Source organism: Rhineura floridana, chromosome 6 (genome assembly GCF_030035675.1).
Source record: "Rhineura floridana isolate rRhiFlo1 chromosome 6, rRhiFlo1.hap2, whole genome shotgun sequence".
Classification (NCBI taxonomy): domain Eukaryota; kingdom Metazoa; phylum Chordata; class Lepidosauria; order Squamata; family Rhineuridae; genus Rhineura; species Rhineura floridana.
Window position 1 is genome coordinate 93,132,150 of NC_084485.1, and position 23,798 is coordinate 93,155,947.

Consider the following 23,798-nt stretch of genomic DNA (forward strand, 5'->3'; position numbering starts at 1 on the left):
GCCAGCCCCTTACATGTGGGGAGGTAGTTAGGGTCTCCCAGAGATTTCCTGGCATATTCTTGTATGTTGATACTAGCAAATGTTACTGTTTGTATTTGTTAGTTTTGTTTGTTTTTCTTTGATGTTTTATTTTTTTTATAAGTTACTGTGGATCCCGTTGGAGTGGGGGCCAGTTGGGCCTACTTTATTTATTTTATTTTTATTTGTTAACTTTCTATACGGCCCCACTAGCATAGCTCTACCATAGTTCCTGCTACACCATTGAAGCCTGAGTGGGGTTGAGGGGTTGTCCTTGCTCTGACATCCAGTCTGAAGAGCGGGGATGGCCCCTCCCCCTGGAAGAGGCATTCAGAAGTAGACCCTACCTACACAGCCAGAGAGGGTTACAACCCAAGGGTTAGGAACCCCAGGACATAGAAATTCATGGTAAGAATTTCAGGTTTTCTAAACTATCCAAGAGGGACACATGATAGGCTAGTGAGCCCCACAGCTGCAAGAATGATTGTGGGTCATATGTAATGATCTCAACTTTTGCGAGATTACTGTAAAAACAATTGGATTCCTAGAGGTCTTAGAATTTTAAAGGAACCGGGTAAATTTCCATTAGATGAGGAATTAAAAACAAATGGATAGCAATCCTACAGAAATGTTCCATGGGCCTCATGGTATTATTAACTGAAACCTCCAATAAGGAAACTGAAAAGAACAAGACAGAACTTAAGAAGATATAGGATGATATAACAATAAATGGGTCTGTGACCGTACAATAAAAGGAAATTGAATAAATGGAAATGGAAATGAACTGCCTTCAAGTTGATCCCGACTTATGGCTACCCTATGAATAGGGATTTCATAGTAAGTGGTATTCAGAGGGGGTTTACCATTGCCTCCCTCTGAGGCTAGTCCTCCCCAGCTGGCTAGGACCTGCTCAGCTTGCCACAGATGCACAAGCCAGCCCCTTGTCTGCAACTGTCAGCTGGGGGGCAACTGGGCTCCTTGGGACTATGCAGCTTGCTCATGGCTGCACTGGTTGCAGGGCATGTAACCCCTGAGCCAGTCACTGTGAGGTGATCTTTAGCTGGCCCTTTACACCCAGGAGACCCAAGCGGGGATTTGAACTCACAGATTCTGGACTCCCAGCCAGACTCTCCTGAATATGTTTAATATTTCTCTGATAAATTGAGTGAGTTTAACAAAGAGTTAGATAAAGAATTTGTTAGGCTCAAGGAGGTCAAGTTTAAAAAATTTCAGAGAGACCTAAGAGACTATAAGGAAGGAGAGGTGTATAATAAGCGATTGGAAACTAGCCATGAAGAGGTTACAGAAAACCATTGTTTTTCTAGTGGTGGGGAAGGTTGTTCGTCTGACTCTCTCCAAAATAAGAACACTTTTTTTAGGCAGTGTTCACAACACTGGATATGGAAAGAAACACAGACCTACAGAAAATGAAACAGAACACAGACAGATCCAAAGGAAAAAGATTTTAAAGGCAAATTGGTAGTTAACCTATCAGAAAGGAGATTCGGTGAATGTGAGATGAGGGTTTTACAAAAAGGATTAACTTTCATTCCCACTCCCAGACATAACTTTTTGCAGTCTATGGTAGAACTACAAGCATTATTTAGAAAATACGGATCTCGGATTTCTTCAAGGGTAGCCACGTCTCCCTATTAGAGAGATCGGCAATGTTTAAACCTAGATCCACCTTTAATCCACCCTTGAATAATCAAAGAATATTAGTACTTGAAGACCTAGTGACTAAAGATGTGCAAGATTTAGAGAAACGGGGTACATTCCTGGCACAATATGACTATTGAGGAAAATAAGGCACTACATAACCTTAAAAATTATAAGGATGTGGTATACAAGCCAGCTGACAAAGGAGGTGCCATAGTTCTATTAGATGAAAAAGCCTATCTCCAAGAAGCCTACCATCAACTTAATGTTTCACATTATACATTATGCCCCCAGGACCCCACCCCACAGGTTAAGAAGGATATACTGTACTTAGAGTGGTTGATAAAGCATTTCTTGAGGGGTTTATTACTAAGAGTACATATATTACCTGTTGGAATCAGAAGGCAGGAGACCAAGATTCTATCTATTGCCCAAAATACATAAGAAGTGTTTTCCTGTGCCACAGAGACTGATAATATCAGGTTGTAGCTCCATATTGGAACCCTTACCCACCTACGTGAACTCCTTTGTCCAGAACATTGGATCATATATAAAAGACCCACTCATTTCTTAAACATCTTGGAAGGTGTTAGTATAGAGTCTGATAATACATGGCTAGTGACTATGGATGTGGTATCACTATATATGAATATTCCTCAAAAGGAGGCTGTGGAGATTATTGAATTAACATTGAATAAAAGAAAAGATATCTCCTCCTACAACATTTTTGAGCTCATTGGCTGAATTAGCTCTTAGAGAAAAAAAATCAATTCCAGGAAAAGGGGTTTTTTTTGCAAATCTCGGGCATGGCTACCTTAACTCACCAACATATACATGGGTTACTTTGAATGTACGCACATTTTAAAGGAAGGAAATATATTTAAAAAGTGTATTACCTTATATAAGAGGTTCCTGGACGATATCTTTATGATATGGGTGGGTACTGAAAAGACCCTTGAACAGTTTTTACAGCACATCAATGGGGTCCACGATACCATAAAATTTGATAGCAGTTATAATCAATTTAAAGTTCACTTTTTAGATGTGGAGGTCTCTATACATAGGGGACTTATCACTAATGTATTTCATAAAAATACAGATGCTAATTCGTTCTTACAATATGATAGTTACCATCCAATGCACATTAAACACAATCTTACTTATTCACAGATGTTGAGAATAAGAAGGAGCTTGTGAAATTAAGGATTTCCACATACAGGCAAGAATACTTACAGAACAACTAAATAGAAGAGGCTATCCAATGAAACTCTTGAGAGAGGTTATCCACATGCTTTTAATTTTTCATAAAGTATCCACATTCAAATTATAGGCAGTTTTGAGTCAGATTATTTGGTTCCCAATTCCTCTTTTTTTCATAAGAATTTCAGGTTTTCCAAACTATCCAAGAAAGACATATGCTAGGCTGGTGAGCCCTACAGCTGCAAGAATGATTGTGGGTCAGATGTAATTATCTCTGCTTTTTCTCCACCCTAAAGGTTAGGTCATCATTAGAAGTCAAACTCTCAACCTTTTCTCTTAAGTATACTTTTGGCTAATGTAGTGCAACCTATAATTTGCCTTTGAAGTCAGTGGAATTCAGTTTAACCCAGTTTATAAACCAATTCTACCACACCAAAGTACCATAGTTCTTAGAAATAACATTTTAAATTTATACATGCTTAATTATTCTTACCAAAGAAGAAATTCATGTAATTCCCAAGATGCATTCATGTATTCATCATTGCTGAATAGATGCTCGGTCATTAAGTCAACAGCTATCATATGGTAGAAAAAGCCACCCTTTAAGGGGATGTGAGGCACCTGGAGGGAGGAACACAAGGTTCCAGGATGTCATGGTATCCTCTCAAGGGCTGGGTAGACTAATGCCACCTGGCAGTGAACCCTCAAAGAACCATATTAGATTTCTGGGCATGATTGCACCCTCACCATGTGTGGTTTGGGAAGAGAGTTTAAAAAGAGCTACTGCTTTGTTCTTAAATTTCCCTGTGAGTAGCTTTAGGAAGGGGTCAGAGCAATCCTATTTGAAAATTTCCTTTTATTTCCAATTCAAGTCTTTGCATGCTCACACAAATGTAGCCAAAATAGCACCACCTACAAATAAGGGAAAGGTACCAGCAGATTCAGAAGTTTGCAGGAGTACAAAACAACTTGGGATGGGAACAAAGGGGAGAAAGCCTCCAAAATATCCCAATGAGAACTCAATGCCAAGGAATACTGACTGACTGAGAGGGGGCAAACACTGAAAACTGAGTAGAAGGTTGAGTGGAATGGGTTGGCTGGGAAAGGTGGCTGAAGGAAGAAACACATAGATATAACAAGGGCACAGAGAAGCATCTCATTGTCTGAGTAGGTAATTTCCAGAGAAGCCATTTTTAAACGTTGGGGGGGGGGTAAGACCTGCCCATAGAAATCAATGAAGACAACCAGGATTTTAATGTAGCTGGAATGGGGCATAAGCATGTCCTCCCCAAATTAGGGATGGGCAAGGATTTTGCTGGAATTGAAAATAAAACCAGAATCCCCAACAATTTGCATATTCGCAATCTCTGTGGAACAGTACAGAATACTACGAGCTTCCAGAACTTTTCCCGACACTAGATATTAAACTGCATCGGATGTGACCTTAAGTCTTGTTTCATCTTTTCTTCCAATAGCTGTGAGGCCAGGCTATTCTCAGCAAAACTTTTTACCTTTTCCCCTCTTTCAAAACAGCATGCTCATCCACCTCATATCTTCTCCCTTTCCCCTCTTCCCAAGCAAACAGCAGATTTGTCACAGTTTCACACAGTAAAGCAAAGATGCCAAGCCCTGTCTCCTTCCCCCCACCCTCTGTCCAAGCCTCCTCCTCCTTTCTTACAGTTCATTCCTGCTTCTGGTAGTGAACTGGGGTACTTCCTCCTTCTGGCTTCTGTAACTGTACCTCATTGGGTTTTTTTTTTTTAAAAAAAACCTACTATTTTGCAATCAAACGTAAAGTCAAATGTTCAATTAATATTTTCCACTTAAAAGCTATTTTGCAATGTTACACAAACAATTCATTGAAAAAGAGTTTAAAGGAGGAGGTTTTTAACTGAGCTTCCTTGGGCTGATAGGGGGAAAGGGGGGGAGAGGAGCAAGCTCTAGTACTTTAATGTGGCATTGATCTTGCAGCCGATCCAGCAGCAGGCAAAGCCTCCCTATTCCTGCGCAACACCTGATGGGGAGGGGAGGGGGAGCCAAACATACCAAAGTGCCAAAAATCGGGGAGGACTGAGAGGAAGGGGAGATCAGCTTCTCTCCCTTCAGGCTGCTAGATCTCTCTCTGTCTCTCTGTGTGTGACTGCATGCACTGTAAGTTGTGTGTTTTTCCTCCGAGCCCAAAACTGACTAATTTGGGTCCTCCTTTTGCTAACTTGAAACTGAATGAGAGAGGATCTCTTGCTTTCTCCCATGATGGGTGGTGGAGATTCTGATACAATTTGGGACGAGGTGGCATGAAGAGATTTGGTGGGTGCACTGGGCAGAAGGAAAGCCATTTCAGAATGGTAACAGCAGGAGATAGTGGGAAACAATCGAACATGGAAAGGGATTTGCCTCCCAGTTTGGCATATTCATCGGAATTGGGAGTAACCAGCGGCTCCCATCCTTAGTATGCAGTGTGTTATATGTAACAACCCAGACATTTATTTTGCTTGCATTTAGGGGGGCATGAACGTTGCCCTTTTGCACATCCACAAACCTATGCATGCATGGGAATTTTAAAAAAAAGATACATGTTTCTGTGCTCTTCCTGTTATGGGCCAATCACTGAAAAGGGGTGGATTTAGGGCAGTGACCAAGGCTAAAGAAAAAGAAAAAAAGTCCACACATATGGATGCTTGATAAGTGGGTTTTCACAATAATCTGACCACAAACAGGACATGTCTGGATCTCGAGGCCACCAACCGAATATGGAAAACACGGATTTTGCGGTTAGGTATGGATGGGCCCTCAGTGCGCGCACATGTGTGCACTTGCTGTGGGTATGGGGGGAATAGAGGAGGGGATTTCCCCCCTCTTTCTCTTCTCATCCTCACTCCTGGATGCCCTGTTTCTCAATTTCACCCCTCAAACATCTTTGCTAAACTTGGCTTCTGCAGCAATCCCCTCACCTCCCTCCCTCTCAACACTAGAGCAACTTGCCAGAGTCCAGCCTATCTTATCAATATTTTCTTTCAAATTATTAATATAATTTGTGGGTTTGGGGGCTTTCCAGTGTTTTGCACTCTCTGTAACATGTATAACTATCTACCTGTTGGACAGAAGTCGTGGATGTGCCCTCAGTACAATGAGCTCCTGGTTCTCCAGGAACAAGTTCGTTTCCTTGAGGCCAAGGTGGCTGACCTGGAGAGGCTGAGAGAGGCATAGAGCTTTGTGGATCAGACCTTCAGGGACATTATAGCTGTGTCCCACTCCAGGGATGATAGCTTTCCTGCTATCATGGAGAATGAGGGTCTCAAGGAAGAAGAGCATCTATCTGAGGAAGAGGGAAATGATCCCTTAGAAGAGACCCATTCCTTTGGGGATGAGGAATCCTCTCGTGCCAAGTATACTTCTCCGGGGAGTGGAGGGATCCTCCTAGTAGGTGATTTGATCATTAGCAACATAGACAGTGGGGTGTGTGATGGGTGTGCAGACGACAGGGTGATTTGCGGCTGTTGCCTGTCATCATCTAGGCAGCTTGGTAGATAGCACTGGGGAGGAGTCAGTGGTTGTGGTATATGTTGGTATCAATAACATGGGGAAATGCAGCCATGAGATCCCGGAAGCAAAATTTAGGTTGCTAGGTAGGATGCTGAAAGCCAGGACCTCCAATGTTTTCTCTGAAATGCTAGCAGTTCCACTTGCAGGGCCAGCCAACCGGGAACAGCTTTGTAGTCTCAATGTGTGGATGAGATGCTGGTGTCAGGACGAGGGGTTTGGATTTGTTAAGCACATTTTGGGACAAGCAAGGCCTGTAAAAAAGGGATGGGCTCCACTAGAACCAGAAGCAAACCAGATGACTGGCACTTAAAATCAAAAAGAAGGCAGAGTAGCTTTTAAACTGATTGAGGGGGGGAAACCAATCAGACCCCTGATCAAAATGCTCAGCGAGATAGTGAGATGAGAAATGAAATGGAGGAAGCATCCAAACTAGGAAATGTTGTCAAAATGGGTGACTTCAACTATCCTGACATAGACTGGCTACATATGTGTTCCAATCATGATGAAGAAGCAAAATTTCTAGATACCCTAAATGATTGTGCCCAAGAACATTGGTCATGGAACCTTGGACTTAATCTTAAGTGGTACCCAGAACCTGGTGTAAGATGTAAGTGTTGTTGAACCAATCAGGAGCAGTGACCATAGTGCTATTAAATTAAACATACATGGAAATGGCCAATTGCCAACATGGTCACATTTGATTTCAAAAGAGGAAATTTCCCAAAAATGAGGGGATTGGTAAAAAGAAAGTTGAAAGACAAAGTCCAGAGGGTCAAATCACTCCAAAAAGTTTGGAAGTTGTTTAAAAACACAATAATAGAAGCTGAGCTGGAGTGTATACCTCAGATCAGGAAAGGTACCACCAGGGCCAAAAGGATGCCAGCATGGTTAATGAGTAAAGTCAAAGAAACTATTAGAGGCAAGGCTTCCTTCAAAAAAATTGAAGTCTTGTCCAAATGAGGAGAATAGAAAGGAACACAAACTCCGGCAAAACAAATGCAAGAAGACAATAAGGGATGCTAAAAAAGAATTTAAGGAGCACATTGCTAAGAACATAAAAACCACCAACAAAAATTTATTTAAAAACATTCAAAGCAGGAGACTGTCTAGGGAGGTGATTGGACCCTTGGTTGACAAAGGAGTCAAAGGTGTGCTAAAGCAGATAAGGAAACTGCAGAGAAGCTAAATGATTTTTTTTGCATCTGTCTTCACAGTAGAGGATATACGGCAGATCCCTGAACCTGAACTAACATGTGTAGGAAGGGAATTTAAGGAACTGAGGCAAATAGTGGCAACAAGGGATGAAGTTCTCGGCTTAACAGACAAAATAAAACCTGACAAATCACCAAGTCCAGATGGCATCGATCCGAGAGTTCTCAAAGAACTCAAATGTGATATTGCTAATCTTCAAACAAAAGTATGTAATTTGTCCCTCAGATCCGCCTCCATACCTGAGGACTGGAAAGTGGCCAATGTAATGCCAATCTTTAAAAAGGAAATAACAGGTTGGTTAGCTCAGCATCTGCCCTGGGAAAACTGGTAGAAAGTATATGCTCAACCAATCATATAGAAGAAGTCCTGCTGAAGCAGAGCCAGCATGGCTTCTGCAAGGGAAAGTCCTGCCTCACTAACCCATTAGAATTCTTTGAGAGGGTCACTAAGTATATAGCTACAGGTGATCCAGTAGACATAGTGCTCTTAGACTTTCAAAAAAGCTTCAACAAGGTACCTCACCAAAGACTTCTGAGGAAGCTTAGCAGGGAATAAGAGGAGAGGTCCTCTTGTAAATCAGGAATGGGTTAAGCAGCAGGAAGCAGAGGGTAGGAATAAATGGACAGTTCTCACAGCGGAGGGCTGTAGAAAGTGGGGTTCCCCAAGGATTGGTATTGGGACCTGTGCTTTTTAACCTGATCACAAACGATCTAGAGTTAGGTATGAGCAGAGAGGTGGCCATGTTTGCTGATGATACTAAATTGTTCAGGGCTGTGAAAACAAAAAGGGATTGTGAGGAGCTCCAAAAGGGCTTCTCCAAACTGAGTGAATGGGCAGTAAAATGGCAAATGAAATTCAATGTAAACAAATGTAAAGGTATGCATATTAGAGCAAAAAAATCTTAATTTCCCATATATGCTCATAGAGTCTGAACTGGTGGCGACTGACCAGGAATAAGACCTTGGGGTCATAGTGGATAGCTTGATTAAGATGTTGACCCAGTGTGTTGCAGCTGTGAAAAAGGCAAATTCTGTGCTAGGGATCTTTAAGAAAGGTAATGAAAATAAAATTGCTGATATTGTAAATCATAATGCCATTGTATAAAACTATGGTGCAGCACCATTTGGAATACTCTGTATGGTTCTGGTCACCTCATCTCAAAAAGGATACTGTAAAGTTGGAAAAGGTTCAAAAAAGGGCAATCAGAATGATCAAGGGGATGGAGCGACTCCCTTATGAGGAAAACTTGCAGCATTGGGGGTTTTTTAGCTGAGAGAAAAGGCGAGTCAAAGGTGACAGGATAGAAGTGTATAAAATTATGCATGGCATGGAAAAAAGTGGATAGAGAAAAGTTTTTCTCTCTCTCTCATAACACTAGATCTTGTGGACATTCAATGAAGCTGAATGTTGGAAGATTCAGGACATATAAAAGAAAGTACTTTTTCACACAGTACATAGTTAAACTATGGAATTTGCTCGCATAGGAGGCAGTGATGGCCACCAACTTGGATGGCTTTAAAAGAAGATTAGACAAATTCATGGAGGATAAGGCTATCAATGGCTACTAGCCATGATGGCTGTGCTCTGCCACCATAGTCAGATGCAGTATGCTTCTGAAAACCAGTAGCCAGTAGCCACAGGAAGGGCGAGTGCTCTTGCACTCAGGTCCTGCTGGTGGGTTTCCCATGGGCATCTGGCTGGCCACTGTAAGAACAGGATGCTGGATTAGTTAGGCCACTGGCCTGATCCAGCAGGCTCCTCTTATGTTCTTATACAGGAAAAGAAAGCAGCTCAGGTGCCTTCTCCTCCGCTGTGACTGAGGCTGGCCATTTTTCACATTTGCAAGCAGAGACCAGCTGTTTTCCTTTTCAAACAGAAAGGAGAAAAGCAGCTTTCAGTGCTCCCCCAATCTGTTTACCCTTCCAAAAAACTGATTGAAAAATTTATCCTTTCTTTCATTTGTCAAAATTTTGAAAGAAAATATTGATATTAATATCCGTATTTTTGGAGGTGTAAAAGCAGCAGCTAGCAGACAAAGAACAATCTTGAATCGATACTGCCTCTTAGGTTGACAGAATGCTTTTGAAGTTGCACCAGCCAATGGATCCCATCCCAACCTCAAATGGAGGAAAAACCCTGCAAACAGCCCAGCAAGGGCACAGCACACTAAGTGGGCACAGAATATGACTGAAATCACAGAGGAGGGGGAATGGAATGGAATGGAGGGCTATAACTCTGAACAGAAAAACACTCCATACTGCTCTAAAGCCACTGGGGTATTACTTCTACAATCCAAAGATCTTCACATGCAGTTGGAGGCTATCATGCATACAAGGATCATTGCACAGCCATCTGTGGAACATATGATTATTGCCCAGCAAGAGATGCCCAGAAACTGGTATGAGTTTAGATGGGGAGCTTGAGTTTGAAAAGTTTTAAGAAATACTGCATTAAATAAGTGACGTGCTGGATGACTGGAGGAGGGCAAATGTTGTCCATATCTTCAAAAAGGGCAAAAAGGAGGAACCTGGGAACAGGAACTACAGGCCAGTCAGCCTGACATCGATCCCTGGGAAAATTCTGGAACAGATTATAAAGTGTTCAATCTCTAAACACCTTGAAAGCAATGCAGTGATTGCTAGAATCCAACATAGATTTATCAAGAACAAATTCTGCCAGCCTAATCTTCTGTCATTTTTTGATCGGGTAACCTCCCTTGCAGACTGTGGGAATGCTGTGGACATAGTATATATATCTCAATTTCAGCAAAGCTTTTGACAAAGTGCCCCACGACATTCTGATTAGCAAGCTAGCTAAATGTGGGCTAGATGGAACAACTATCAGGTGGATCCACAGTTGGCTACAGCAGTGGTTCCCAACCTTTATGAGTACGAGACCTCCTTTATAAGCTCAAAAACATTCGTGACCCCCTTTCCCCCAGGGAGGCAAACTGGCTGCCAAGAAGGAAGGGGGTAAGCAGCCTTTCCTTGCAGCCTTGCTTCTTTTTGCTTCACAAAAAGCCTTCTCCTCTTGTTCAGAATAAGGGTGTCGTCAGCAATGGCAATGCGAGGAGAGGGGAGTCAGAGATAGTAATCCCCTCTTCTTCCTGGTATCTCCACCCTCAGCCTCCTTTGGTGTCTGCCATGTATTTTATAGGCAGATGCTTGCCCTCGGTGTGCCTGAAAGACTCTCTGGTGCTTCAGCAAAAGTCCTCCCCTCTCATTTGGAGCAAGGGGGAGCATCATCTGCAGCGGCAGTGGGAAGCAGATAGCATCCAGGGAGTGAAGACTTAAAAAAAAATATTTCTTTACTGTTCACGGCCCCCTCTGGATTATTTCATGGCCCCCAGGTTGGGAACCACTGGGCCACAGAATCGTACTCAAACGAGTGCTTATCAATGGTTCCTTCTGAAACTGGGGGGAGGTAATGAACGGGGTACGACAGGGCTTAGTCCTGGGTCCAGTGCTCTTCAACATTTTTATTAACGACTTCGTTAAGGAGGTGCAGGGAATGCTTATCTCATCTGCAGATGATACAAAATTGGGAAACTTGACAGGCTAGAGCATTGGGCTGAAAACAGCAGAATGAAATTTAACAGGGATAAAGGCAAAGTTCTACACCTAGGAAATAGAAACCAAGTGCACAGTTATAAGATGGGGAATAATTGGCTCAGCAATACTACATGCGAGAAGGATCTTGGGATTGTTGTTGATCACAAGCTGAATATGAGCCAACAGTGTGATTTGGCTGCAAAAAAGGCAAATGCTATTTTAGGCTGCATTAACAGAAGTAAAGCTTCCAAATGTCGGGATGTATTGGTTCCCCTCTATTTGGCACTGGTTAGGCCTGATCTTGAGTACTGCGTCCAGTTCTGGACACCTCACTTTAAGAAGGATGCAGACAAACTGGAACAGGTTCAGAGGAGGGCAACAAGGGTGATCAGGGGACTAGCAGCAAAGCCCTATTAGGAGAGACTGAAAGAAGTGGGCATGTTGAGCCTTGAGAAGAGAAGACTGAAGGGAGATATGATAGCACTCTTCAAGTACTTGAACGATTGCCACACAGGGGAGGGCCAGGATCTCTTCTCGATCGTCCCAGAGTGCAGGATTTCATTTGGATTCCTGCACTGTGCAGGGGGTTGGACTGGATAGCCTTATAGTCCCCTTTCAAGTCCACGATTCTATGAACTACACACCTCAAGGCAATATTCTGTTTGGTTTTAATACATACCCTTCTCTGGCACTTTCTATGGATGATACACGATGGTGTGTACTGGTGAGAGCTGACTCAAGCATATGTTGCTTTGAAAGTACATCATGAGGTGGTGGCAGGAGACCAGGTGATGGTCCATTGTGGTTAGTGCTGGAGCCTGTGCACATGCCTAAGGAAGAAAGAGAAAAATTGCCAGTGAAAAAGCTCAGCCCTGAAAAATGTAAACCTTTGTTTAACCTCTCCTTAGGACAGATGCCTCAAAACAGATCTGTTAGGCTGGCCCTTTTCTCTCCTTCTCCCTCCCAGAAGTTTTTTTGTTTGGTTGTCCAGAAAGATGTGCATCACTGCAACTGTCTTTTGACAGTGGTCCCTCCAGGGCTAGCTAATCAGTGCCGGGCAATGAACAGGAGTTTTTAAAACATCTTTTTGGTATATTTGTACAACTTTGTTTTCTTAACTAGCTTGGCCTTAGTAGAAAGCATAGTGCAGGCTTTAAGATTTACATTCATAGTTAGCATATGAACATAGTGAGGGGGAGAAATAAAAGGGAATGTAAATAAGTCCACCTCACCCTTGAGCATGTTTTTCAGTTTTTAAACAAACAAATAAGTAAGCAAACATACAAATAAAATAAATTCAGATGCTATACGGTTGTTGAACTGTATAAACATATAAACAGCATTTCAAACAACAACTAAGGAAGACAGCCCATCAGAAACATGAGGGGAGAGGCCAAACCTGTGAGGAAATCAGCATTCATTGTGGAGGCAGGAATATATGACACTTGAAGATGAAAGGCTGAGGAAAGCTGGGCTCATCCAACAGTGGGAAAAAGCAAAAACAGAAAAACACATGCTGATTTGTTTTTATGCATGTCTGTATGCAGCTTGAGTCTCTGCCTGAGACACATCCCTTCAGCTCTTGCCATTTCCCATCAGACCATCTCCTAAGATGACCTCAGCACCTCTTCATTTTCCTGGCATTTTCACAAGGTGATGTGTATATCTGAGAAGCATGCTAAGAAACATTACTGTTTGAGCTGAAATGGGGTGGGTGGGTAGGTGGGTGGAGGGAGCAGGGAACAGAATAAGATGTCTTTGTGCCCTGGCTTTTTCCTGGTTTGGGAGAGCTGTACCCAACATCTTTTTCAGCAAATGTATTCTATGCCAGCTTTACAATAATGCTCCAGGGAGCTAGAAATAATGGTTATTTCCACTCTTTTTATTCACCTGCATTATGATTTCCCCCTCCCACCAGACTGCAAACAGGATAAAGATTTCGTCCAGATCCTACATATTATACACATATGCTTCTGCCAGGTAGGGATGAGGTTCGCTAACTGGTTCCTATCTGATTTAATTTCAGCAGTCCAGCTCTCAGTGCTGATCCGCCATTTTTGTTCCTATTTGTTTTCCTGATTACCGATCACTCACTCACACACAACACAATCAGTCACAGTCTCTCTCTCTCTCTCTCTCTCTCTCTCTCTCTCTCTCTCTCTCTCTCAAACACACACACACACACACACACACACACACACACACACACACTGGCAGCAGAGTTTCAAATGCCTGCGAGGGGAATCCTGTCCAAGTCTGCTCTGCACTACAAGTTAATGGGTGGGAGGAAAAAGAAGGATGGGTTGTTGACTATTTTTCTGAGAATTAACAAAACAAAGAGAAAATTGGAGGGATGTTAATAGATGTAAATTGCAATTGTTATCACCTGGACAGCAGTTAAAAATGCATCAGCTTAAAGGAAAGACAATTACGAAGACAATTATGTAAAAATTGGGGTGGATTTTTTTTTAAAAATGTGCCGATGACAGCTGCAACCCACTTCAAAGAATCAGTGCCAGTCTGATAACACAGTGGATTGTTGGATTATGTCAAAATCTGGTAATAAGGTCGATTTAGCATATATTCTCCCGCATCCCTACTGCCAGGTAGAAGTGCAATTTCAGTAACTGTGCACGTTACACTCCTGAGCTCAATAAAGAAATGATATGAGCATGAATAAGAAAGAATATCAGTCTAGTGAGCCATATCTTTTTGAACAGGACTGAAGTCATTACAGATTCATGAGGCCAAATTTATTTATTTATTTATTTATTTAATTCGATTTATTAATCGCCCATCTGGCTGGATTTACCAGCCACTCTGAGCGATGTACATAACAAAATATATAAAACAACAGAATATCAGAAAGCAAACAATAAAAACTGTAGCAATACATGATAACTAAACAACAAGGTAGAGGCAACTCAGTTTCAATAATAGGCTTCTCGCCTGTATGGTCCGAGGTGTAACTAGAGATAGGAGTTCCTGATGTAAGTCTTCCCACCCTGGCATAAAGCCAGTGTGGGGGATAGTCCATTTACAAGATCAAAACCTGGCATCACCCCCAACCCCAGCATCCAGCAGTTCCAGCGAGGAGAGGGGCAGAACAACCAGCCTCTCAAAAATGAAACTAACAGAGCATTTCTTCTTAGAGAAGCCTCCGCGAAGGGGCCAGAGTGTAAACGCTGCCGATATCAGGCAAGTGGATGAAGGTTGTATAGAAGGGCAGCGGCCACTGCAGGGGCGCTTCCCGGGCCTCCAAACCGCCTCCGAAAACGCCAAAAGATCATCACAGGAACTGACATCCTCCAGGACAGACCACAACAATGGGCCTGCCGAGAGGCCGCAGTTCCTCCCCGGCTCCGACCGGCCTGGCGCTTTCCACCACGAAAGGCGGTGGCGGCGGCCTGATGTACGTAGGTCCCTGGGTCATATCGATAACTGGCATCCAAGTCCCGGTCAAATAACAAGGGAGGCAGCATAATAAAAGGGAGGGGGGTTCCCCTGTATTTTCTGTGCATTCCCATGCTTTGTAACCATCAACCAAAGGAAGATTACCCTATACAAGCCAGTGGCGGTGGGGCTCCATCGCCCATTGCTGTTGCCTCAACTTGATTCATTTCATACTGGGAATCTTCTGAAACTTCATGACGTCTTTTAGTCTGGCTTGTTACTATCCACAATTTTACTTTCTCATTGTGATTTTGGAATGGGCTGATGTAGTACTTGCATTTAACTGAGCTAGCTAGCTCCACATGTCCATGTTTTTACAAGAAGGGCTCCAAACCACGAGACCTATCTTGTGTTATGTGACAGTCGCTGGGGGGAATACACAACAGTCTATTACTAACAGTTGGGAAAATATTGTTCTATCACTTATTCTCTGCACACAGTATCATTGACTCTACCTCTGCTTTCATTTATATATCAGACAACTGTATGGTTCCAGGGTGTTATAATTTCCTTTTGGCACAGCCTATGGATGCTGAATCCATGCTAGTGACGTCCAGATGACATTTTAAAAAGATGCAACACATTATTGCTAGACATCACATTATTGCTAGACATCACATCCAATTATCTGATTGGAACACAGATTATATTAATAACTGATTTAATATGAGAGAAAAATCCAGATGTTTAGATTTTTAAACAGTAAAGGTTTCTCCTGGAAGGGAAATGGGAAGAGCCATCCCCTTCCAGGATAATTTATATTGTCCAAGAATCTAGTTGGGATACTGAGAGTTTTGGATAGATGACAGGACAGATGTGGTGAACACAAAATGAAATCATCCTCCACTGTACTTGAATCGACGGCAGCAGGTTAGCTTAGAAGTTGTAGGGCAGGTCACATGGCACACACAGCTCTGTCCATTCCGCACCCCACAGCATCTGCTATCTCAGGCAGCTATCTTGCTCTGCCTAATGGTAGGACCGTTCCTGATGGGCTATGTTATTTGTGAGGTGTCATTTGTGGAAGTTCTTTTGTATCATGTTTTCATTTTATTTTATTGTAAGTTACTGAATTGAGTGCAGGAGTGACTTTGCACAATTATCTTAAGCTTGAATGATATCCCTTTTTATAATTTCACACATAACTGTGAGCAACTTGCGACTTGTGATTACCATTAGTTTTAAAATAAAATAAACTAACAATTATCTTCCCCATGTTGTGCCCAACTCATGTAGTCACCACACCAAAGCTTTCTTAGGATACTGTTAGTCTCAGGTCCAGTGTGGACAATATACCAGCAGACATTCTTCCATCAGCTGTTCCTATTAGTAATGTAATGTCTGAATCAGCTCTCCATTAGTCCTCTATTAACAGTGACTAATATAGAATTCTATATATTAGCTACTACAACAGCAAACTTACAGAATATACACTGTATAGTTGCAGTATTACAAAACATGTTTAAATACATCTAAACCAAAGATTATCTTCCTCTAAAAAACAGAAATCAAAACATAAAAGGAGCCCCAGACCATTGCCACATTCACCAAAGGCCTAGTACAGTTCTGGGCCTAGTACAGTTCTGGCTACCTCAAGCCTTCCCATGTGACACAGCCATAACACTTGACTGCTTTAAACAAGAGAAAAATCAGCAAGCTTATGTATTTTACAGCTTGCTATCCAATGCCTGAACACAACAATTAAGGTCTTTTCCTATGCAAACTTGGGCAAATCTAAGGACCAAGCTACACATGATATTAATATCAGGACTTTATGGCGTCCATGACAACCATGGGGCTGTCTCAGTTTGTTACTGGCCCAACGCATGTGTCGGGACATACCCTTGATTTGATCTTCGCCACTGGACAGGGAGATGGTGATCTGGAGATTGGGGTTTTTTCATCTACCCCATTGTCATGGACAGATCACCGCTTGCTGAGGTTTAGGCTTACGGCGACCCTTTCCCTCTGCAAGGGTGGGGGACCTATTAAATTGGTCCGCCCTCGGAGATTAATGGATCCTGAGGGTTTCCAAAAGGCTCTGGGGGATTTTCCGACTGAGAAGACTGGCGCTCCTGTTGAAGCCCTGGTTGAACTGTGGAATATGGAGATGACCAGGGCAGTTGACACGATCGCTCCCATGCGCCCCCTCCTATGTAGAGCTCATACAGCCCCATGGTATACCCCGGAGCTGAGAGCGATGAAGCAAGAGAGGAGGAGGCTTGAGTGCAGATGGAGGCAGACTCCCGACGAATGCAATCATGCCTTGGTAAGTGCCTGCTCTAAGCGATATATAGCAGCGGTGAGGGCAGCAAAAAAGAGATATTTTGCTGTCAGTATTAAGGCATCACTCTCCCGCCCAGCGGAGCTTTTTAAAACTGTATGAGGGCTTTTACATCTTGGCCCTCGGGATACTATAGATTCATCTGTAGCCCGCTGTGAAGAGTTCGCTGGACACTTCCAAGATAAGATCGCTTGCATTCGTCGGAACTTAGACTCCAATATTATAGCAGTTGGATTCAATGAAGCATCCAGATCACAGTCTTGTCCTCATTTATTGGATGAGTTTCAGTTGGTGCAGCTTGAGGATGTTGACAAGATCCTTGGACTGGTGCGGGCGACCACGTCTGTGCTGGACCCTTGCCCCTCTTGGCTGGTGAAAGCTGGCAGGACCGGAACCGCCGGCTGGGCCAAGGAGGTAATTAATGCCTCTTTGCGAGAGGGAGTGGTCCCTGACTGCCTAAAAGCGGCGGTAGTGAGACCGCTCCTGAAGAAACCCTCCTTGGACCCAGATAACTTGAACAACTATAGACCTGTGGCGAATGTTCCGTTCCTGGGCAAGGTTCTGGAACGGGTGGTGGCCGGCCAGCTCCAGGGGCTCTTGGATGACACTGATTATCTCGATCCGTTTCAATCCGGTTTTAGGCCTGGGTTTGGTACCGAAACAGCCTTGGTCGCCCTGTATGATGACCTTTGTAGGGAGAGGGACAGGGGGAGTGTGACCCTGTTGATTCTCCTTGATCTCTCAGCTGCTTTTGATACCATCGACCATGGTATCCTTCTGGGAAGGCTCACAGAGTTGGGGGTAATGCTTGGCACTGGCTCCGCCCCTACTTGGTGGGTCGTCAACAGAAGATAGTGCTTGGGGAACACTGCTCGACACCCTGGACTCTCCATTGTGGAGTCCCACAGGGATCGGTACTGTCCCCCATGCTTTTTAACATCTATATGAAGCCGCTGGGTGCGGTCATCAGGAGTTTTGGAGTGCGTTGTCACCAGTACGCTGATGACACGCAACTTTATTTCTCCTTTTCATCTTCATCAGGTGAGGCTGTTAACGTACTAAACCGTTGCCTGGCCACGATAATGGATTGGATGGGAGCTAACAGACTGAAGCTTAATCCAGACAAGACCGAGACGCTGTTAGTGAGTGCCTTCTCTGCCCAGATGGTGGATGTTCACCCTGTTCTGGATGGGGTTACACTCCCCTTGTAAGAACAGGTTCGTAGCTTGGGAGTTCTTTTCGACCCTTCCCTGTCTCTTGAGGCTCAGGTAGCCTCAGTGGCACGGAATGCTTTCTACCATCTTCGATTGGTAGCCCAGCTACGTCCCTATCTGGACAGTGACAACCTCGCCTCAGTCGTTCATGCTCTGGTAACTTCTAGATTGGACTACTGCAATGCGCTCTACGTTGGGCTGCCCTTGAAGACAGTTCGGAAACTACAGTTAGTCCAGAATGCAGCGGCCAGATTGTTGACGCGGACCAGAAGGTCCGCTCATATAACACCTGTTCTGGCCCGTCTGCACTGGCTTCCTATTTGTTTCCGGGCTAAATTCAAAGTGCTGGTTTTGACCTATAAAGCCTTACAAGGCATGGGACCGCAATACCTGGTGGAGTGCCTCTCCCAATATGAAACTACCCGTACACTGCGCTCAACATCTAAGGCCCTCCTCCGAGTACCATCCCATTGAGAAGCTCGGAGGGTGGTGACTAGAAATAGGGCCTTTTCGGTTGTGGCCCCCGAATTGTGGAATGGTCTCCCTGATGAGGTGCGCCTGGCGCCGACGCTGCTATCTTTTTGGCACCAGGTGAAAACCTTTTTATATTCCCAGGCATTTTAATGTGTACTATTAATATTTATTGATGTATTTTGCTGCTGTTTTGATTTTTGTTTACGTCTGTTTGGTTTGATTCCATTGTATTATTGTATTTATATATTTTCTGATTGTTTTATTGTTATGTACACCGCCCAGAGAGCCCTTGGGCTTAGGGCGGTATATAAATAAAATAAATAAATAAATAAATAAATAAATATATAAATAAATCACATGCTTGGCCCTTGAATGCAGTTTTTTCTTCTTTCATGAATAGTCAGTGTGGCAACTGAGACGTTGGCATGGGGTGTAGGGGACTTCATCTTTGCCTGCCACTGCAGTTTCAATTCAGACCAGGTCCCCCATGCATGCTATTCATAGGGTTGCCATAAGTCGGAATCGACTTGAAGGCATGTCAAGTTACAGGCGTAACCTCTCCAGCTTGATAACTTATTTTTGTCTGCTTTCAGATGTCACAAAATTATTTTGGCTGTGCAGAGGGTTGGTATCCAGACTAAAGCTGCAATCCCATACACTTACCTGGGAGTAAGTCCCATTAAACCCAATGGAGCTTACTTCTGAGCAGACATGTATTAGATTTTTACGCTTAGATTGAAAATGGAAATGGACTGCCTTCAAGTTGATCCTGACTTATGGCAACCCTATGAATAGGGTTTTCATGGTAAGTGGTATTCAGAGGGGGTTTAACATTGCCTTCCTCTGAGGCTGAGAGGCAGTGACTGGCCCAAGGTCACCCAGTGAGCTTCATGGCTGTGTGAGGACTTGAACCCTGGTCTGAAATCAATATTTCAGTTAGACTAAATTCTCACTGGTTTCAGTGGATCTGTTCCAAGCATGATTAAGTCTAGATTCAACCCAGAATCACGATGTGACAGAGCAATGATCTGTCTACCCCAACAATTTGTCTATCTACAGTGGCCAGACAAGTACCATTTTGTGTTAATCCATAGCAACTGGCGGGTATGCAGTCTCTAAAATTGGATGCTTCTTATGAAAACTTAGTTCTTCTCAACTGGTCTTAGGCAGTTGTTCCATATTTTTGTATAGCAACTGCAGGTAATACGATCTGAGTAGTGCTTCACCAACTGCATAACATTTAACAATGAAACACGTACCAATTTTGATATGGGTACCCACTGCAGGGAACTCCAGATCCCTGTAGTAGCATATACCCATATAAGAAAGAGACATGAGTATAAAGAAGACACATGAGCCCTTTTCAGATATAAATTTGTACACTGAATGAATAAGTGAACATGGGTGGCATCACAGTGGCAGCTTCACTCCTGACCTACACACATTCATAAGGATACCTTAAAAAGCTCCTGTGCATACAAGAGGTTTCCTGACCATGTAGATAGAGCCCTCCACACATGCAGCTGCAGCTGTATACACAAAGCTCTGTTCAGGCATCCTAATGCATGCACAATGGTTATGGATCAGAGACTGCCACGATAATGCCACCACTCTGCACAAATTCACATCTGAAAACATCTACCCTGAGTGTGATGGATAAGTTTCTCAAAAATTTACACAATTCCAGTATACACTAGGGTTTTTTGTGCTCACATTCTATCACTGATTGATAACTAATCACCAAAGAATAGCTATTTTAGGAGCTGTTGTCTATTTGCAGTGCATCACCATAGCCACAAAACAGTGTACACACTGAAGCCAGTGAAGTGTCTGTTGGTTTGATGAGAAAAGACTCTTTTCTATTCTGCACAAGTTATCCTGGAAAGCTGTGCACTTATAGAAAAGCAAAGGTCACTGCAATACAGGCTGAGATTTTGTCTCCTTGGACTGATCCTAAAGCATGAAACCATTCAGTTATTTCAGTCCCTCAATGTACATTCAAGTAAGGAATGATCACAAGGTGCAATGTGCTGCACATAAGCCAAATAAATGCTGTCTTCCTACTATGTATCTCAGCTTGGAAGGGAGAGTACCTTGGGCTTCTTAACACATTAACCACTTCAGTTTATAAATGCATGTCATCCATCAAAATCTAAATGGTTTAACCTTTAGCACTAACATCTGTTACTAAACTAGTTTCACAGACCATCTGGGATAAGGGCTTTTTAGGGTCTCTGCCAAGTAACTGGGGGAAAAAAAGGATTAAAAAGCCGGTCCAGAAAATGCATAGATAGAAGAAATGCCAAAAAAGAGAAAGAGAGTAAGTCGTCTGCATGGTGTGACTTGACCTACAAATTCCTCCATCATCCATCTCACCTCAGGGGTCAAGATGGTCCAGTGGATTGTTATACTTGGATCTAATAGACGGGATAAACCATATAGCATATGGGTGGGGCACCCGTTCCAGCCTGAGGGTTGCATTGCCTTCTGGGCAACCTTCGGGTGTGTGTGTCATATGCTAGTGCTAGGCAGGGCCAGAGGCAAAAGTGAGCAGATCAATACATGAAATGTTATCTTTGTACAATAAGCTAGCCTCTACAATCACTCACACACACCCCTCTTCATTGTCCATCCGGGGAAGCAAGAGGCACTATTAGAGTTCAAGAACTCATTCAGCCAGGCAAAAACACTCAAGGATGGTGCAAAGCAGGACCAGGAAGGGGTGTGGCCTGGGAAGAGTCCCAAGAGACAAATAGAGAGGCTTGGAGGGCCACATTTGAGTTCAAGGCCTAAAGTTCTCCATCCTTCATATACCACCCAAGCACAAATCAGTTGGCAGAATCTGGGTAACTCATTTGTGTTGCAGTCTTAGCCCTCATCTATAAAATCAAGATGGTAATTATAATATCCTGTCGCACAGAGCTATCATGTAGTCAATGTACTGTTCTCCATATGTTTTAGACTGCAGCTTCCATCATCCCTGGCTATTAACCATGCTGGCTGGGGCTCATGGGTGCTGTAGGCAACAACATTTGGAGAGTACCACGTTGTCTATCCCTAATGTAGATGAACAAGATATGGTCTGCATAAACTAGCATGTATGAAATAGGAGAGGGCCATCATCTTTCTCTCCCTGCATGCTCTCTTCCTGGAAGCATCTCTGATTGGTCACTGTTTATAACAGTACACTGGTTTAACTGAACCCACAGTTTGACCTAGCAGGGATCTTCTTATGTTCATGAACATTTCCATCAATGGTTGATAACAGCTTGAGGTTTCAATGACGCTATATTAAAGCATCGTATTAGTAATTTTAAAAATGCAGAATTGTAACATTCATGTATTGTGATTATAGAGAGCATTCTTCTCATATATTCTCTATTTCTAGCCTAAGCACAAGCAGGCTTGCCTTGAAGTTTGGCACAAGGGATAGGAGACTTTAAAAATAATTCATCTCTGTATGTTAGCTTTCATCCTTAACATATTAAAAATAGGCTGCAGCCTTAGTTTAGGGGAAAGGGTTCTTGGTAATCTAAGTAATCCCAGTGGCACAGCACTCAGTACCTTAATGCTGTGGTTTCTTTGAGAAAACAACTCAGCATAAACAAGTATTTTCAAACAGAATAAAGGGAAGCATTATATAGTGAATTTGACTTGCACATTACTTTTTGAAGCATGTGTAGTCTACTATGTACACTACATAGGAATGTTGATTCCCAAACATTTTACTAAAGCAAACTACTGCATGGAATTCTGCCTCTGCTTGAGACCCACCTGTTGGTTCCAATTACTAACTTGGAAGAAGAACATCTTTAGTGCTTTGTGCTCTATCTTAAACATTCGCTAGCAGCTTGGCATCCCACCCACAATTCTTCAGTACCCACTCATGAGGCACTAACTCACTATTCTACATTGAGCCGAAGCATTAACCCTTTAGTCCCATCTCTTAAAACTAAGCCTAAGCATGTGTGACTCCATTTGTACCTTTTCATCCCCTGATATCCTCATCTCTCCCTTTCTTTGCTCTTCCATTGTCAGAATTTATCTTGTAAGGTACTTGGGGAAGGGGTCTGTCTTTTTGTGTATGACTCATTATATATATATTTTCTCAGGTAACAACACAGCTACTGAAAGGATTGACTTAAATTTACAAAACATGGTGCAAAACCTCCCATCATATATCAAAGACACCAAGGACTTCTTGCTCAAAATTGTGAGTCTTTAAACAAGCAGTATCAATTCCACAACAATACTATATTAGCTACTTTAGATGTCACATCTCTTTACACCAATATACCACATAATGATGGAATTCAGGCTTTAAATGAATTCCTTAACACCAGGAATACGAACAATCCTCCAACAGAGGTTATCACAACTTTAGCTACACTAGTCCTAACTTACAACAACTTTACATTCAATGGAGAACACTACCTGCAACTACAAGTCACAGCTATGGGGACTTGCATGGCTCCATCATATGTGAATCGCTTTATGGGTAAACTGGAACAGGAGATCCTCAAAAAGGTCATCAATAAACCACTTATATGGTGGCAATACATTGATGACAACTTTATGGTCTGGACAAATGGTAAAGAGAGTTTAGAACAATTTAAAAATTACATCAACTCTATCCATCCATCTATTAAGTTTACATTTAATAGTGCAAATGATAATCCGCACATCCCTTTTTTTGATGTCCTTCTCACCATTGAAAACATCAAAATAGCCACTGATCTCTACAACAAATCCACAGATGCCCACACCTATTTAAACTGGAAATCCTGCCATCCTAAGCCTATAAAGAAAATTGTGTATATCTTAGCTCTGAGAATCAAACTTATTTGAAACACTGAAGATCAATACCAGAGAAGGATCAGTGACCTTAAAGAACGCCTTCTTCTGAGAGGATATCCTCCACATATTATCGACTGCAACATCCCCCGAGCCTCCATTTTACTAGAGAAAACCTCCTCCATCATAATGAGGTGTCAAAGTGCAGAGAGCAACGCATTCCATTTGTGGTAGATTTCCATCCAGCATCTCCTAATTATCACCTAATTATCTCCTAATTATCATTGAGCAATCAGGGAGAGCTACCAATTGCTGGCAAACTCTGAACATCTTGCTAGAGCCATCAACAGGCCTCCTGTTGTAGCATTTTGCCAGCCTCCTCATTTGCGCAGACTG

General features: G+C 42.8%; 1 protein-coding gene across 4 annotated transcripts in view; it reads right to left on the reverse strand.

The window, feature by feature from the left end:
• The window catches only part of GLIS1 (GLIS family zinc finger 1), a 407,237-nt gene that overhangs the window by 51,148 nt on the left and 332,291 nt on the right, over positions 1-23,798 (reverse strand). For all 4 annotated transcript variants that reach the window (XM_061633024.1, XM_061633023.1, XM_061633025.1 and 1 more), the window contains one exon: positions 11,863-12,013. In XM_061633024.1, coding sequence (XP_061489008.1) covers positions 11,863-12,013 — 151 coding nt within the window. The remainder of the gene's footprint in view (positions 1-11,862; positions 12,014-23,798) is intronic.